At 39.5% G+C, this 18,841-nt stretch overlaps 1 protein-coding gene across 1 annotated transcript in view; it reads left to right on the top strand.

Annotated features, from left to right (window-relative positions):
• itga1 (integrin, alpha 1) overlaps window positions 1–18,841 on the top strand; it is a 45,316-nt gene that overhangs the window by 11,910 nt on the left and 14,565 nt on the right. The window contains exons 2-7 of the mRNA XM_031317719.2: window positions 6,086–6,206; window positions 9,947–10,056; window positions 14,366–14,454; window positions 15,743–15,857; window positions 17,093–17,220; window positions 17,935–18,083. Of these exons, the coding sequence (XP_031173579.1) occupies window positions 6,086–6,206; window positions 9,947–10,056; window positions 14,366–14,454; window positions 15,743–15,857; window positions 17,093–17,220; window positions 17,935–18,083 (712 nt within the window). The remainder of the gene's footprint in view (window positions 1–6,085; window positions 6,207–9,946; window positions 10,057–14,365; window positions 14,455–15,742; window positions 15,858–17,092; window positions 17,221–17,934; window positions 18,084–18,841) is intronic.

Here is an 18,841-nt window from a genome sequence, read left to right as displayed (position 1 = left end):
AGGGTGTCAGCACTGTGCAGGCTATTTAAATAACAATGTGTTGCGATTCTAAGCATATAATTGTATCCTTTTCCCTCTCAATCTTTGTTTAGCAAAATGATGTATTTACAAAACATCCCACAACTAACAATTAGATTAATGTTGTGTTATGGTCCACACTAAACAAATATTTCACCATATTTCTAAAGGGCTTAAGAAAAATGGCTGTGTTTCTGTGTGAACTGCTTAGGCTAGCTGTTTCCCCCTGCTTCCAGTCTTTATTCTAAGCCAGGCTTAGAGTGGAATCACTCTTCTCACCTAGCGTTTGGAGAGAAAGCAAATAAGTGTTGAACTATTCCTTTAAGATCAAGATCTTTTCCTGAAATTGATCTGATCAGCATGACAGATAAAACAACAGATAACTTATTTTTCCTATAAATGAATTGCATCGACCCACGTAAACAGCAGGCAGTGAGCTAGAAGCACTTAACTATTTGTGTATTCTTCGTCCACTAATTACAGTGTTAGCAATACAAGTGCAGATCAATTTGTGTTGGTCTGTTAAGTGGGAGTCTGGCTAAGAGCCTTAGTATCACTTGTAAAAAAAACACACTAAACTAAAACTATAATTAGAGTATTCAGAATCACGACCAGAAATCACATATTACAGTTGTGTTGTGTATGTTGTTAAATATACCAAGTATGTTATTTAAATTATAATAATATATAAAATGTATTTTTATGTCGGAATTGTTGCATGTACTCGGGAAATTGTTCTCTGTTTTCACAGGATAAGTGTCGACAAACTACACTCCTTCTTTCCTGTTCATTGGATTCTCGTCTGTGTCTCTGTTTTCTTTAAAAGTTTCTGTTTGTCTTCTCTGACTTTGCAAAAATAAACCTGCAGTGATGTTTTAAGATTTGTAGTAGTATGGAGTTTACCCAAGAGCTTACGTTTATAGTATTTGAGGCGTAGCGTAATTATTTTTGCATGTTGCTTATTGATTCTGGAGGAAGGTCATTCTTTGACCCTTGGGTGGTTTTATTTTTAGTTCCTCCAGAGGTGTTTGACCTATCCCAGAGCCCCCTCATCCCAGCTGCACAATGTATGTTAAAACGGTTGTGATCAGCAGATTTAACAGACATAGTATTTGGATGTGTCTGCTAGAGGGATACGGTTAGGAGAGTGTCAACCACCCCTGCAGTATACAGGGTGAATTTTGGGGGGGATGAAAGCTTTGACAACTATCTGGGGGGATGATGTCATGCGTAGTAAGTCTGCATGTTTTCTGCACCAGTGAAAAAAGCAGAGCCCTAGAGGATACATCTGGAAGTTTACCGAAAGTGGAATCTTACACCGTCGAGCCGAGGTGTTCAGTCAATGAATGAAGAATGAGGAGAGGAGCAGAGAGATGCTGGGACGGGAGGAAGGAGGGAAGGAGGGACGAAGATGAATGGAAGGAGGAAATAGTAGAGAGATGGATGATGTTCTTGAGGGAGAGAGGGATGGGAGAATGAGTTAGTAAATGGGTGGAGGAGAGGAAGCAGATTGACTTGTAAGCACAGACTTGAAGGAGATGATTTAACAGATGAGTTATCAGTGTGGCTCTAGGGATGGCAGTGTCTTAAATATCTCAGCAACTATTGGATAGACTGCCATTACATTTTGAACACCCCTTCATGTTCACCTGAATTAAACCTACTGACTTTGCTGATACCTTGACTTTCCCTTTTGCGCCACCAGCAGGTTTTAACTCGTGAAATATCTCAATGATTGGCACGAAACTTTGGACAGACAATAATGGTCAACTATTGCATGGATTGGTGTGAAATTTGGTAAAGACATTTGTGATCCCCTCAGGATGAATTTTAATAACTTCGGTGATCCCCTGCCTTTTCATTTAGTGCCATCATCAGGTCAAATCTTTATTTTGTCCAATACTTATTTGGTTTATGACCAAATACTTGCAAAACCAATGACATTATCCTATAGTGTCAACTGTAATTTGTGTTTAGTGATAATTAGCAAATGTAAGCATGCTAACACTAAGGTGGTGAACATGTAAAACATTACACCTTGCTAAACATCAGGGGCAAGTTTCACCAAATTTACAGCATTTAGATCTTCTTTGACTTGCAGCATGAGGTAATTTCCTCTCGCGTTAAATTTCCCACATAATTTAAGAATTGCGGTGAGCCGCACTTCACCACAGCTTGGTGTGTTTTCAGTGTTAGTTGGCATTTAGGTCAAAGCACTGTAAAGTCTTAGAGAGCCTCTAGAAACGCTGCAGACCCATAGTCTTTTGCTAATCATGCTGCAGCTTGTCTTATTTATCTCTTCCTGTGACATTAGCACTAAAACTCAACTTAACTTTGGCCTCTTTTGTTCCCCTGTGCATATGAAGACAGAAACACGCATACAATCATGACCTCTTCTGTCCACTGTACACCCACACACTGCATATTTGCCAAGACATAAGCAGCGACTGAGAAGACAAATGAGAAAATTAAGTAAACAGAGCAAAAAACCTGTCAGAAGTTCAGCTCGTGATAACCATCCCTGGAGTGATAAGAGAAGGAAAGTGTGGATACTGTTGGAGCACAACACAAGAAGAAATTTGCTGGGGGGAAAAAACAGTCAGTGGAGGATTATGGGAAAGTAGGGAGGGAAAGCTGAGAAAGAAGGGCAGTAGAGAAGGAAAACTGATAAAGATAAAAGAACAAAGGTGGAAATCTGGAAACATTTCAGTTTCCTAACCTTTTCATGCCCACAGCCATACCAGAATATGAAGCTTCTGTCCTTTGCCAGTAGTGTCTGTTGTTAAACACCAGCACATGCAGCATGAAGGTCCAGGTGCCACCCAAAACTATTTTTGGCTTCATTCAAGTTATGGGTCAGACACCAGTCTATCATAAAAACATTTATTATTTTAATCCGACTGACGTATCATTACCATTATCCAGGTTCTGAGCTAGTATATATGTTTGCACACTTTAATATTAGAGGATTTGTTTTAACTGTCTGTCTTGGATCAACTTTTCCACTGACACGAGTTTCTAACGACAACTGATTAAGGCTCAGTTTCAGGGTTGCTTAATGGCTTTGTTGCCCACAGGTGCTGATTTGTGTTAAGCTTTAAAGCTGAGTATAGTTGGTTAGATATGTTACAGATGAGCAGGTGCCAGTCTGGTGTGTGTTTTTTTACTGCGGCTGAACGAGGCTTTGAAGCCTACAGGTGCTGACTTGGGGTCATTTTTATAGGTGGTTTGATGTCTCACAGGCCAACAGGTGCTGATCTGTGCTTCTTTCTGAGCTGGCGGTATCAGACAGATCGGACTTTGACTACTTGGTTTGATGTCATGCATTATTGTTAAATGCTGAAATGGAGTTGTTTTGGTTTGGGGAACTGTAGCCGAGAGGGCAGCAGGCTTTTATTGTGGGTTACTGTGGCTGACAGACTGCCAAGATCAATCAGAACCACTTGGAGCTTGACCAAAAACAGACTCATTGGTCGCTCGTTGTAGTCTCAAGGGCCGTGCTATTTGAGCCAATATAGATTAGAAATTTTCTGGTGAGCAAAAATGAGATTGTTCTAATGATAAAGATGACATACATGGACTGTGTTATATCTGCCAGTCCCATTTTTTTTTTCTGTTGAAGCAAAAGCCTACAGCCATGCTCACAGCTCTGTGGGGGCACTAAACACAAAGTACATCTGAGGTTGTGTCATTAGTTTGCAAGTATTTAGTTATAGTTTAGATTTTGACATCACAGTTCATCCTGAGCGGAATATGAATGAGTGTACCAAATAACATGGCTATCCATCCAATAGTTGTTGACACATTTCACTAAAAGTCAAACATTGCCAACCTGTTGGTGGTGCTAGAGAAAAAGTTAGGGGATCACCAAAGTCTTAATGATTTATTTTCTGGCGACCAGTAATGTCTGTAAGAAGATTTCATACCAATCCATCCAATAGTTGTTGAGATATTTCAGTCTGGACCAGTCCAAGTGGTGGACCGACCAACATAGTGCCATGCTGCTAGCATGGCTAAAAAAACTTATTCTGCCTCTGCTCTGCTCATGTGTGTACTAAAGCACAATAAGAACCTTCCAGACAGTGATGAACAGCTTTATATACTAATACCTCAGAGTCTCATGAGGCCATTTTCATCCAGTAAGGGAGAATTCCGCTTATGGGTTTTCCAGGGCAGATGTTCGCCCAGCTCATAAAAATAGCCAGTTACATAACTCTGAGAGCCAGGAGACACCAGATACAGTAAAATGAGATTGGCATACACAAAAGACTGCCAACTGACAGAGGACGTTCCTGTGTAATGTACAGCTCAGTCCAGCGTGACTCTGGACTGTACTTGAGCTCAGTTTGTGATAAATGGCCTGGCTGGCCTGAAGCCATCTTAAATCAGCTAAATTAGCTGTATGTGTGTGTGTGTGTGTGTGTGTGTGTGTGTGCACCTGTGGATTTGAGGGGATGTCTATAATCAGGTTAATAGGAACAGGAAATGGAGCTTCTCTGAGAGATGGAGAGGGGCAACAGAGGAAGTACAGAAATGAGCGAGGGAGAAACAGGGGGGATTATATTTCTTGGCTGGAATTCCAGTATATGACTCTGCAGGTCTGGTTCTCTCTCTATGTCTTTGTCTATCTCTCTTTACCAGAGGGGAATGTAAAAAGGCGTAATCTTGTATGATATATGGGATCAACATCTAAACATGACTGGATGATGACTGGCAGCATTATGTTTTCATATAATGTAAGACCTTTGTTTATAAGAAAGCTGTTAGAAGAGCTATTAACAGACCTGATTGCATGCAATTCATGCGTCAAAGCCTCCTTGAGTTATGGCCTACACACATGTACTGATCCTTGTTTGTAATGCTCTCCCTATCTGTCTTCTACCAAGCATGTCCTGCCAACATGAGACAGGAGACTACACCACATGCTGTGAGGCTGATGAGAATGTCAGTGTTAGTTTTGCAATTATTTGGTCATAAACCAAAGTAGGCCTAACGCACAAATTAATAATTTGACTTGATGATGGTGCAACTTGATGAAAAGTTAAGGGATCATCAAAGTTATTAAAATTCATTGTGAGGGGAATGTGAATGTCTGCACAAAATGTTAGAGCAATTCATCCAATAGTTGTTGAAATACAGTATTTCAGACTGGACCAAAGACTGACTGAACAACAGCATCCTTGAGCTGCACGACTAGCGTGGCTAAAAGGACTATAATTACTTTGGTGGCACAATCCAGACTCCATATGGCAGCTCTCTATTGCCTTTGGGTCAGACACATTAGCTACAAAGCATGATCATCAAACAAATAGCTGCTTTTTAGTTGTTTCTCCATGTATGTGGTCTGTGTCTGCATGTTCTTTTTTTAATCCCACTCTTCGTCTGCTCCTGTGCTGCACTCCCTCACAACTCCGGGAATTGAATAAATTATACTGGAGGAATTCCCTAGCACTGTTGACATAAATAGTCTCATTGTAGTGCAGGCACAATGAGACATGGATGGATTTATATCGAGCCTCTGTGATATATACTCAGCTCAGTGACAGACGGACGCAGACTGTCGAGAGTGCAGAGAAGAAGCCATTGTCCTACAGGTCAGACTGGACTCTGGACCAAAGTACTTCACATTCATGTTTGAAATTCCTCCAGTGTCCTCTAAAAAGACTGTCTGTGTGTGATATGGTTCACACAGTTCATCCCTCATATCAGTATACCATCTCGCTATATTTTTGAAATCATTAAAATTATATAAATATTGTGGCTAATTTCCCAAATGTCTATTTATTGAGTTATCTATTGCTAGATCTGTTTATTTTTCATTTCCGGGTTGCATCTTAAATGTTTTATGAATATTTATTAAGAATGTTTGTCCATGCTGACCTTCAACTTAATAACATGGCTTTCTTATCTGACTAAATTAATTCACAAGTCTCTTATTTTAGGACTGGATTATTTATTTATTAATCCCCGGAGAGCAGTACAGTAAAGCAGTTCTTGATAACTTTATTCTGCTTAGTAACAGTCTCTGGTACTCTGTTTAACCTTTTCTTTCCTTTTGTCCCTGCAGTGCTGCTGCCATGTGTGCTGTCCTTCAACGTGGACCAGAAAAATGGTTTGTCGTTCAGCGGTCCACTGGAGGACATGTTTGGCTACACTGTCCAGCAGTTTGAGAACAGCGAAGGGAAATGGTGAGTTTCATCAACATGTATCATCTTTCACCACTACACCATTTCCACCTCATGTTACAGATGCTACTTGATGTTTGGAGGCACAAAGTGTGTTTCCATCCACCAGCTTTTATGTGCATTTCAATTTGCAATTCAAAAAAGGAAAATGATGCTGGAAATTCAAGGTCCCATGGCATGAACATTTCATTTTATGAGGTTTTTTAACATTAATGTGAGTTCCCCTAGCCTGCCTATGGTCCCCCAGTGGCTATAAATGGTGATAGGTGTAAACCAAGCCCTGGGTATCCTGCTCTGCCTTTGAGAAAATGAAAGCTCAGATGGGCCGATCTGGAATCTTCCCCTTATGACATCATAAGGGGAAAGGTTACCTCCCCTTTCTCTGCTTTGCCCGCCTAGAGAATTTGGCCCACCCATGAGAAAGAGAGAGACATCATGGCTTGAAAACAAGCGAAGCATGGCAGTTGGTCAAGGCCACCCACCCACCCCCTCAATAGCATTTAAAGCTACAGACACAGAAATGGCACATACTAAGGAAAGCTCATTGTGGGACTGGCTCTAGTGGCTGTAATTCTGCACCAAGGCTGAATTTCGGGAAAGAGAGTATGACAGACAAGAGTATCCGATACAGTATTAGGGGACTACTAAGATCTATATAAAAGCATCCAAAAAGCAGCATGTCATAGGACCTTTAAAAAAAGTTGTGTCAATAAAAGCCAAATGCGCCAAAGTGCAGCGGTATAAGACTCTCACTTATCCTTGTTATAGATTTGTGACTACCACGTTTTCAAAATTGTTTCCATCATTTCAAGGTTTGAATTACGTCATCACGTTGCACCCTCTTCTTCAGCAATAGTTTGATGGCAGCTAACTGGAGAATTAGCCCCCAACTCCTAATATTTGCATAAAGGTAGTAGATGATTAATAATTTTCTGTGAATTTGGTTATCATTTACATTATATTTGGATGTAAACTTGACTGCAAGTGCAGATGAAGTCATTTTTTGTGTTGGTTCATAAACTGGTATCTCTGCTCTGGTGGTCCTCATAATTCTTTTACAGAAAATCTACTGAGCATTGTTTAAGAGAGACCTAGCCAAAAAGGTTCCCACTTAAGAACATTTTATTATACAGAGATCAGTTTAATTCAAATCCTCAAAATAGCAAAAGTGAAAACCTTCAATTACCTGTAAAACTAAGTGAATGAGAGTGCACCAGCTGCTGCTGTAATGAGGCTCCTTGCCTTTACTACTCTTGCTGTTAACCGTAAACAGCCCACCAAAGTATTCACATACCAAGCCTGTAAATACACTGAAACCAAGCATCCGTGGCTCCTTGCTAAACTGTCTGGGAGCCCATTTTTAAAAACCTTGTTAAATGCTTTTAGAGTGTGGTTAATGGCTCCGTGTCTCTACATCTCTCCTTCAGTTACTCCAGTCTTTATTTCCCAGTTTGCTTCTCTCCAACCTGTTGAAACACCACTGCGGATTCTTTCACGCATAGCTGTACCTGATGCTGTTTTGCAGTAATGATCTTATCAAGTTCATATGAGATCAGTTACAATAATTCACTCACCGCTAATCAGTGGAGCCAGCTGTGACTGGATCTTCACACTGTTCCCTGAAAACACATTAGCTCTGTTGCATCTCCAGATAGCACTATTTTGTTCCAGTTCATAGCGAAGTGTTAGCCAAAGAAGTCCAACAGATAAGGGCCTGATTTAAAAAGTTGAACCTGAGAAACAACATGGGCAGGCAGAGATCTGAGGAGTGAACGAGAACAGATGAAATAAAGAAAATAAAAAGTAAAACAATGCTGGATAAAGTTTTAAGGAAATGAGGAGGAGGGGCAATACAATTAGAGATGTTATGTAGCCCTCAGTGTGTTCATGTGGGAGAATATCATGGATGAGAAATTTGGCGATCCTGAGGTGATGTAACACACAAGTTGCCACAACTGGGAGGTGATTGATTAGTATCAGATGTCTCCTCCAGACCCCCACCCTAAGCTCTTCGGTGCCCCTCAGCAGTGTTGAAAGCTCGATCAGCTGCACAGAGAACGTTCGGTTACGTTGTAACCTTGGTTCTCTGAGTGAAGAGACTATCTCTCCACCCATACATATGGAATATGTAACAGTGGAGAGATAGTCTCGATACAATAGAGAACATGTGTTGCATGTGGCAGAGACAGTTCACTCTAGTTTCTAATACAGTAACTTTTCTCACAAGACCGCTGGCATAGATATCAGCAAATTGTTGTTGAGTCAACTAACTATGCTGCCAAAAAATCTCTTTCTACAAACAAATTAGTGCTAATTTGCAAATGTTAGCATGTAAACAAGAAAATTGTTGCTTGTTTATGTAGAAAAGTCATATCAAACAAACAAAATCTGCTAATGGGGTAAGCAGAAATGACTTTTGATGAGATTTCTTTCTTTTTTTCCTTTCACTTTCTGTCCTTAAAGACTTAAAGTTTGACAGATAGACACATCCATGCAGATAGACAGTTATTTTTTTTTTTTTTTGGTAAGAGTTAGATGAGAAGATTGATAGCACACTCATATCTGAGCGAGCATAGTATCAATCTTCTTTTCTAACTCTCGGCGAGGCATTTTTCCTAAAACCTTGAATTATTTCTTTAAAACTAGTGAAATGTATTTGATGTATGTAAGTAACAGAACTTAAGAAACTCAAGACCTTCAAGTATTGGACCAATTAGATTTTGACCTGAAGTTGTCGCTAGATTAAAAGTATCACCAAAGTCTTTAGGATTAATCCTTTGTGCACCATGAATGTCTGCACAAAACGTCTGCAACCAAAACTGCTATCCATAGAGCTACACTGCTTGTATGGCTAAAAATCAAGACCATTAACACTGAAACAAGTTTAATAATCTGATGAAAATTGTGCCTGACATGGTTATTTAGCTTAGATAAGAAACAGAAGATTTAAATAAGATATTATGGCTTTCTTGAGCAGGAAAGACATTAAACTACACATCTGAGAAACAATCTGTAGTCATTGATTCAGATGAATTGAAAGAATAAGTGTTTCCTCCTGTTGAGTATCCATCATAAATGAGTCAATAATGTTGTGGTGTGGAGCAGAGAGTGTGTTGTTCCACTTTGTGTCTCGCTTTAGATGACCAGGGCCCATTAGAGTTCAGGAATGTTAATAAGCCTGAGTGTTCAGAGGAAGGCAGATGACGACTCTTTTTAGTTTACTGACGGAGCGACACGATGTTATGAAACTCACACATCAACATGTGCATATAACACAGGCAGGCATGTAGTTGTACATACTGAACATACATGATTAGTACAGACCAGATACTCACACACACTGTACAATGTACAATAACACTGCACCAATCTGCAAACATCTGCAACATATCATGCATTAGTATGTAATGAGGTGAATTGTGTTTTTTTTGTTCTTTTAATTAAGCTATTTCAGTTTCATACCATAGTTTCAGGGTGATCATATACTAATATGACGCCACAGATTAGCCAATTATAATAAACTATAACAGCTTTATTAGCCAATCTGAACCTGCTGTTTATGTTTCATTTAACTATGGAAGTATAATTAAGGCAAATCTAGAGTCACCGCTTCCACCCGGCCAACGCTTAATTTCTGCAATAACATTTGAATTGTTATCACAATTGTAAAAAGTGTGATGCTGGTGTGTGGTTGTTGGCAGGATTTCTAACCAACCAATCCCAACTGTTCTTTATTTATTCAGGGTTTTGATTGGATCGCCGCTGTCGGGACAGCCAGCTAAACGGACAGGAGACGTCTACAAGTGTCCTGTGGGGAAGGGGGACAACACATGTGTCAAACTGGAGTTGCCTAGTAAGAATATTCTTTGTGTATGTGTGTGTGTGTGCTGAAACGAATAGTCAGTTGATTAATGAATTGATCAAAATGTCAAACGTTTTCTGGCTCCAGCTTCTGAAATGTGATGAATTTGCTGCTTTTCTCAGTTTTATCTTCGTAAATTTAATATCTTTGGGTTTTGAACTGTTGGTCGGACAAAACAAGACATTTGAGAACGTCCCCTTAGAACTTAACCGAGAAAATAATTGGGACATTCTGTGACTATATTGTGTGTAATTGTAATTCTGTGTGTTTAAGTCTACTGTATATCTGACTGGGTCTTGTGGGGAGGAAGTGAGGCCCATCAGAACAGGAAGACAGTAAATAAACAAGGTTTTAATGTTTCATCCTTCCAATTATATCTTAATTAAACGGATAAACACAACTTAGCTCCCGGTCAGCAGCCTGCAAAGCCTGTGTGTCAACACTGGAGGACTGAGAGCTAGTGTGTACAGTAGATTTGCACACCAACTCTCAGCTCAGCAATTATTATTTTTCAACACAGCTGTACACGCCTTAGAATTATCAAGAAACAGGAGTTATAGTTCTCCTGCTTTTGTCAAATTATTGGCTTTAAGTGATAATTATTTACAGTAAGGGCTGGAAATGATACTCCTCCGCTCGCCAGAGGAGAGTGCAGTATTTGTTTTTTTTTATCTTGGATGAGTTATGCAGGCAAGGTCTAAATCTCAAAAAGTTCAGTTTAGTCTGGAAAACATCTACTGGGAATCGATTGTGCCTGGCAGCCGGAGCCAGACAACTGGGAGTGGTTTACATGACGGCACCAACAACAGTGCTGTTTTTTGATTTAAAGTGAAACTTAGACTTAGTTTGGTAACACTTTACTTGAAGGTATCTACATAAGAGTGACATGACATTGTCATGACACAGTCATGACACATGAACTCTAACCCTAACTCTAACCATAACCATAACACTTACTAAAAGAAGCATTATGTCATAAATGTTTATGACTTGTTTATAATGTTTATGACACGTTCATGACAGTGTCATGTCAGTCTTATGTAGATATGGTATCTTATGTAGATACCATAGTTTTTACCTTGGACAAAGACAGCCAGCAGGAAGGGTTCATCATATTGATGAGTCACTGAAGAAAAGGGCTTGTCAGTCACATGTAAGTCTAATCCCTGCAAAGTCATTTCAGTCTATGCCCACTGACGACGCCCTAGTCTGTCTCCATAACTAGGTTTGCATTATTTCAGCACAGGAGAGAGATATGCCAAACCATAATGAGCAAAGAAATTTGTGTGGTTTTTATGTTATTCTTAATCACGGTTCCGTCCGACCAATAAAATTGAAAGGTGGTTATGCCAGGGCAATTATGTGTTATGAAATAATGGCAAGAGACTCCCAACAGCCGCCATTTGTCAAGATGTCTGCTAAACAGTACTGCAATATGTTCACATTCAGTTTGGGAAATTGAACCCATATGGCAAACAATAAATGTAAACTGTTGGCTGAATACAATTGCAAATTGTGAAATATCAGATACAAATATAAACACACACAAAACAATATTTTATGCTGTAGTAGTGTGTATGTAACTGAAATGCTGCATTTATATTTTGTTTGTCTATACTGTACTAAGTAAAAGTAGCAATGCCAAGTAAACGCCCTGCAGTCATCATTTTACTCAAGTAAAAAGGACAAAAGTATTAGCATTAAAATATACTTAAAGTGCCAAAAGTAAAAGTACTCATTATGCAGAATGGCCCATTTAAGAATAATGCACATTATTAATAGATTATAAGTATTGATGCATTGATGTGATCATCACTTTAATGTTACAGCTCGTAAAGGTGGAGCTAATATGATTAATTTAAATCCTGTTGGATAGCTTGTGAATTCCCCCCAGGGATCAATAATGTCTCATCTCATCTTAACCTGTAATAATACATCATCATTTATTTGTTGATTATATTTTATGTCATCTGAATCTGCAAAGATACTTAAGTAATTAATGAATGTAGCAGAGTAGTAATGTAGAATAGTACGGTATAAAGTCACAGACAATAGAAAATACTTGGAAAATACAAGTACCCTTAAAAATTTTAGTACATCTACATCTTAGTCACTTTGCACCACTGGCAATTCATAACCACCACCTAAAAAATCACTGGTTATAATGGTGATATATTTTAGCAAAAGCCACAATAGCATTTGACCTGCAGCTTTCTTTGATTTTCAATAGGTCATTCCAGACAAGAGGGATTGTGTGATGAGTCTGATTTGTTCTGATAGCTATCTGGGGTTCACAGTTCACTGAGGACAAAGCGTGTATTCTCCTCTGCAGCTCCACAAAGCGGCTTTCAGTCCCATGTGGACGAATCATGAGGTGCTAGATCTTAGTCCATGTCACTCATTGTATCAGATACAGTAGTTAAGAAACAAGGAAATGTTACTTTACATACCACCTTATGTTCACATCAAAGTTTACTGTGTGTGCTTGAGGGGGATGTTTAATGCGCATCTAAAAAACATGTGTTAGAGTAATAAAAAGAGCTTTTAATTCTGTGTTCTCTTGTTTAGTATTTTCTTGTTAGCATGAAGACAGGAAATAGAGGAGGGATATAAGGAGAGAGCAGGAATCTGTATTCACACAGGGATGAAGAATAGGGCTAAACTTGAGTCATTAAAGGTCATTACGCCACATTACTAACTACTACCAGTTCTGTTGCATGTGACTTCCAACGAGAGCACATGCCTGGCTGCTAATGAGCAGTGGTGGAATAGAATGTAGAACTAAGTACATTTACTCAAGTACTGCACTTAAGTACAAATGTGAGGTACTTGTACTTTACTTGAGTCTTTTCTTTTCATGCCACTTTCTACTTCTACTCTGTTACATTTCAGAGAGAAATGTTGTACTTTTTACTCCACTACATTCATCTGACAGCTTCAGTTAATAGTTACTTTACAAATTAAGATTTTTGCACAAAAAAATACATGTAGTTTACAAAATCTGAAGTTTTATTATAAATTAAACTACCCAACAATATAATGGCCCACAAGTCCAGCTGAAATGATTAGCTGATTAAACATTTAGTTGATTGACAGAACTGTTTGGATCATTTCCAGTTTCTAAAATGTGAGGGTTTTTCTGCATTGAGTTAGCCTGACAAGTCAGACCCACATCAAGATGTTGGGTCTGGGAACTCACCATTGACAGGGCTCAATCCGAGGGGCGGGATAAACGGTTGTCTGTCAAATTCCCACTGCACGCAATAGGATAGCGCTACAACCAAGCAGAGCAACGAAGAAGGTAGTGGAGCTAGTTGATAGATTAAACTTTTGCCGTATCTGGTCGGCAAAACTCTGAACACATCTTCCTTTTTTAAGAATGACTTCAGTGCCGTTCTTTGTTCTTTTCTCAAAGAAAAGCTTAACTCCAAGTCTTCCAGAGTCGCAAAGCCAATTCAAAAGACCGCTGTTCGCCAGCAGCAGCAGCCATAAGCCTGCCCACTGACTCTATACACGATGTGATTGGCCTGACCAGAGTTTGGTTTTTCCAGCTCGCAAGCCAACGGAGAGTTGCTAGACTGACCCTGGCTGCAAATTACATTTGCTGCCGCTAGGGTGCGTCTAGATTTCTAGGCTAGTATTGAGTACTTTTACTTTTAATACTTTAAGTACATTTTCCTGATGATACTTACATACTTTTACTTAAGTAATATTTTCAATGCAGGACTTTTACTTGTAACAGAGTATTTTTTACAGTATGGTATTAGTACTTTTACTTAAGTAAAGGATCTGAATACTTCCACCACTGCTAATGATAATCAGAAATGGTTAAATATCAAAATACCCTGAAGGGGGTTGGTAAAGAGCTTGATTCAAAATTGAAATGGCATGTGGATGAGTTTGAATATGTGGGAAAGAAAAGTAAAGCATATCCAGCATTAGCAAGTTCAAGCGTTTGTCATAACATGCTAATTTTAGCCACATGTTATGATTGCGTAATGATTTTAATCTTCTATTTCTTCTTCACCACAACTTGGATGTTTGTCAACAAAACATTTTGTGTTGTGCTCTGCATTTTTTATTAATTGCCATAAGCTAAACACGGAGGTAAAGTAATTAAACAGACATGCTATATTTAACCACATGTCAGTGGCTATTACATCTTCAGGGGGTAGACGGAAGGAGGGTGAGCGGCTCTCTTCCTTTGGGAAAATACAGAAGAGGAATTTGTCCAGCTGTTCTTCCTCTGTGCTGCTCTCTCTTTGTCTCACTCTGTTTATTCATCCATATTTTTCTTTAGAAAACACAACAGTTCCCAACTTACATGAAGTCAAGGAGAACATGACCATGGGAACCACGCTGGTGACCAATCCCAACGGAGGATTTCTGGTAAGGGGGAAGATGCTCTTTATAGTATATGAAAGTGCTCTATCCTATATTTCACACACACAAAAGTAGGACTGAACTGAAAAAGTTGCATATTTTCTGCAAGAAACTGGGCAGCAAGTATATATTCACTAGCCCATAAGACCTTAGACCTTAGGTCTCTATGGAAACAGTGGACTTACCCCTCCCATGTTTCTCAGTGAGGCTTCATGGTCTGGGAATCAACTGTTTAAGTGCTGAAATGTACAGTATGTACTGTACAGTATAAGTATGTAGGAGGTGGCGATGCCAATTCCATTTTATGCTACGAACTCCTATGAACTCCTTTGTGCACGATTATGAGATTAGCAGGGTGTGAAAATGACAAAATTGACTAGTCGTCAATACATATATATTTATGCAACTTGTCATTTGGTCCAAGCAAATATAATGTTGGACTGTGAGGGCAGATCCTGCACAGCTGCAAGTGTAACTAAAGGGCCGACCCTTTAACCGTGTTTTAACACTTAAAGTGGTAAATATGAGTGTTAATGTTTCTCTTGCCTGTGTTTTTATGCAGTAATTCAACACCCATCTGAGTTCATCCAAAACTTGGCAATTTGAACACATCAAAAGTCCCAGACTGAGTGAAAAGCTAACAGGATTAAGTAGTAGTCTACTTGTTTTATGACTTTTATTTTGAAGGCTAGATGGGTTACATCATCTGATTTCTTTCTAATGACATTTCCATCAGCCTCAGTTTTTAATTTGGGTTTGTTGCTGAATAACATGTAAGCATTGTCATTGTGTGCGTGTTAGCGTTTAGCCTAAAAGCACATCTGGGCTAAAGTAGCCTACAGCCTCACAGACCTGCTAGCATGGCAATAGACTCTTAGTCGTGTTCTTGTACAACTCCAGTATTCCTCCTAAAGTGAGGAAAGCACTGAGGTTGTGGAGCATGCAGGGAAATCTAAGGAAATGAAACTGAAATATTAATAGATGTTATTTAGTTTTCCAGTTATTGTTGGTAATTTTAAAGCCCTACTTCCTTGCAGGCTCAATTTCTCTGTTTCCCTATTCTCTTTTTCTCTCTGGATAAGTACAGTCTGAAGGGATCTATGGTGGTTTTTAATAGTCTCTGCGTAATCCTCAGTTTGAGTAGTTCTTTCCTCTTGGTTTCTGTCCTCAGTAGTCCTGAACCTCCTCTCACCCATGACCACATACTGGTGGAAAGCTAACCAGTCACAGCCTGTAAGTTTCTCAGGCAACTAGAGTCTCAGTTTGTTTGTACGTGTGTGTCCTGTCTCCACAGGCCTGTGGTCCTCAGTACGGCTACATGTGCGGGCAGCAGCAGTACATCTCAGGAGTTTGTGCGAACGTCAGCGATTCCTTCCAGATTCTCAACTCTGTGGCACCGGCCGTGCAAGGTACGCAGCCTGATGAAACAAGTCACAGCACTTCTACTGAGGATGTGACGGCATCTGCACAGATTGCCTATCACAAATAAGAGATTCTAATCTACTCCTCACAGTAGTACCACCCAAGACCCTGACATCAAACTCACCCTCCCTCGGCATAGAGGAAGATTAGAGCATTCTTCTTAATGTAAACTTGTCTGTGACCCCATCCCTCTCTACACCGGCCCAGCCCTTCTGCCGCGTTGTATGCCCAAGTTAGGAGACAGTTTACTGGGCCTGCACTCAGTTTCCCAGGAAGGAAACAGCCTAGAAAGAACCGGAGAGTAAACAGTCGACAGTCATTTTTTTCTTTCTCTGATTCTTCCAGTATAACTTTCTCTGCCATTCCTTTAACAGAAACAAACTCATATGCAGACTGATCATATTGTGCTGCAAAAAAAAAAAAATGTCCCAGGTTTTAGACGTACTGAATTAAAGTAAGAACTGACAGATTATAAGAGATTGTGCAGCCTTTAGTGACTTTTTTGCTTTCATAACATACATGAGGCAACCTAACTGAATGTTTTAGGTCTCTGCATGTAGTTATAACGATGGGGAAATTAGCCCCTTTTAGGCCAACTACATGATTATAGGTAAGGTATTATAGGTACAATAGTAAGGAAATTTTTGAATTGTGAAAGACGTGACATGTTGTACTTCTTAACCTTGCATTGTTATCCTCATAATATACTCATCCTACTTTAGTGGTATAACATGTGAAATAGTGAGCTTTATAAGTCAATTTATTCCTTTAAAAGACCTAAAATTATCCAATAATTAAATAAAAAGGTGAGATGTAAAAAAGATGAGGGTAAAACACAACAAACATAATTTAGTTTTTACATTCAATTTCCTATTCTACTAATAATCTTGCGACCCCCTAAGATTTAACCTCCAACCCCTCATGGGGGTCCTGACCCCCAGGTTGGGAACCGCTGCTCTACATTATTACAATTTGATTGGGAGCTACTGTTATGTATCTGCTGTGGGCACAGATAAACAGTGAGGGGACTGGATGTGTTGCATCATCTAATTTCTTTCTTTGGAGTGAAATCGGCAATTTTAGTGAGACCAGCTGACTATCTTTGGAAAAGTTTGAAGATAAAAACGTAAAATGAGATAATGCCAATCTCCTGTAACTGCATGCAGAGAAATCCAAAACCAAACTTACCATAACATTAACAACATTTCTGGCTTTGTTCCAGAGTGTGCAAAGGAGTTGGACATTGTCATAGTTCTGGATGGATCTAACAGTATCTACCCCTGGTCCAGTATCATCGATTTTCTGGAACGTTTCATTGAGAACATTGTGATCGGACCTAAACTCTCACAGGTCAGTTGCATGAATTCAGCATTAATAAATGATTTTCAAGGAGTTTTAAAAGAATTACAATGTTTCCTACTGAAAAAAAATATTATATCTTAAAAATATGGGTGTACTCAGGTTGTGGAATCAAACATGGATGGATAAATGGTTTAGACTGACAGAAAAAGAATGAATGAAGAAATACACTATTTTCTGCCAACTCAATTTTTCATATTATATTATAGTTGATGACTTAAGTGGCCTCCATTATGGAATTTTCCACATGGTGCCAACAATGAGAATAACTGTAATATGGCCGTCATAAAGCATATTTTATGAACTGAAGCCTTTTTTAGTCTTTAAAGTAATTTTAGCCTTTGCCTTAGTAAGTTATACCTTGAGTTTATTTCTGTCCACTTGGATCCTTCCTCGAATGGGTGGTTAGTTTTTATTATGGTTACATTGATCTGGCTTGGAGCTTTTGGAGTTTTCCAGAGGGAAACACTGGAAAGTCTTCTCACTCCGGAGCCCCGTGGTTGTAAGTCACATCTTCCATGGCTGCTGAAGTCCTCTGCCTTCTGTATAAAGAACATTGTGTCATATCAACCCCACTACACCCAACCACATCCTCAGCAGACTGTCTGGGAGGGGATGCAGAGAAGAGACGAACATAGGAGGAGTGAAAAGGAAAAATAATTTTTAATGTAGCATAACGTTTATGAGAATGTGTGTGTTTTCCAGGTGGGGATAGTGTCCTATGGTGAGACTGTGACTCACCGTGTCAACCTGAGCCAGTTTGACAACACTAAAAATCTTCTGACATTCGTTAAAGAACTTCCTCAGCAGACCGGCTTCAAGACCATGACTTTCCTGGGCATCGATACTGCCAGGTACTCAACATTAACCCCTAACCCCCTCATGTGGGTGAGCCTGGCAGAGCCGGGCCCACCGCTTTTGATTAAGGCATTATGGTCTGGCAAGGTTTAACCTGTTTTATACAGTCTATGGGTTTAACAGGCATTTGAATGGGACCATGTCATTTCCAGTTGGCTGGACAAAGGACTCAGACAGTCTCCTTAACTTAGACATCAATATGAAGCCTTCCTATTGATCAAACACGTCGTTCAGTATGCTGTCATTGGTCAGATTTCTCCTAAACTATAGAGCAGAAGTTCCCTGATTGGTCCAACATGTATCTGGTCAGGCATAGTGGATGTTTTCCAAACTTAAATCCTAAATCAAAAGCTGAGCTTAAAGGGGAACTCCATCGATTTTGCACATCAAAGTCTGTTTACAGGTGTTGGGGAGTACCACTGCATATGTGAGAAATGTTATAAAGCCTTTTGTGGCTCCAGAGAGAGCACCGCAAATTCTGTAAGCGTCTTTGGAAAATAAAATTGGGGGTGTTACCAGACCTCTGTAGCCCGCTCCTTAGCTCTGCTTAAGGCTCGAGGTTCAAGGCTACATTAGCCACTACTAGCATAACACACCCAAATCTCTGACCAAACTGTCTGTGGTCGAGTTGCATTGAGGGTAATACAGGCACCAGTTTTGGACAAGGATGAAGAATGAGTAGAATAAAAAAGACCTCTCACCAGTCTCATGAAAGTAAAATCCCCAAAATAAGCTATATTTAAGACACTGTTTC

The sequence above is a fragment of the Sander lucioperca genome, chromosome 14 (genome assembly GCF_008315115.2).
Source record: "Sander lucioperca isolate FBNREF2018 chromosome 14, SLUC_FBN_1.2, whole genome shotgun sequence".
NCBI classification, from domain to species: Eukaryota; Metazoa; Chordata; class Actinopteri; order Perciformes; family Percidae; genus Sander; species Sander lucioperca.
The sequence above is the reverse complement of the archived record's forward strand: the minus strand, read 5'-3'. Positions and strand labels throughout refer to the sequence as shown.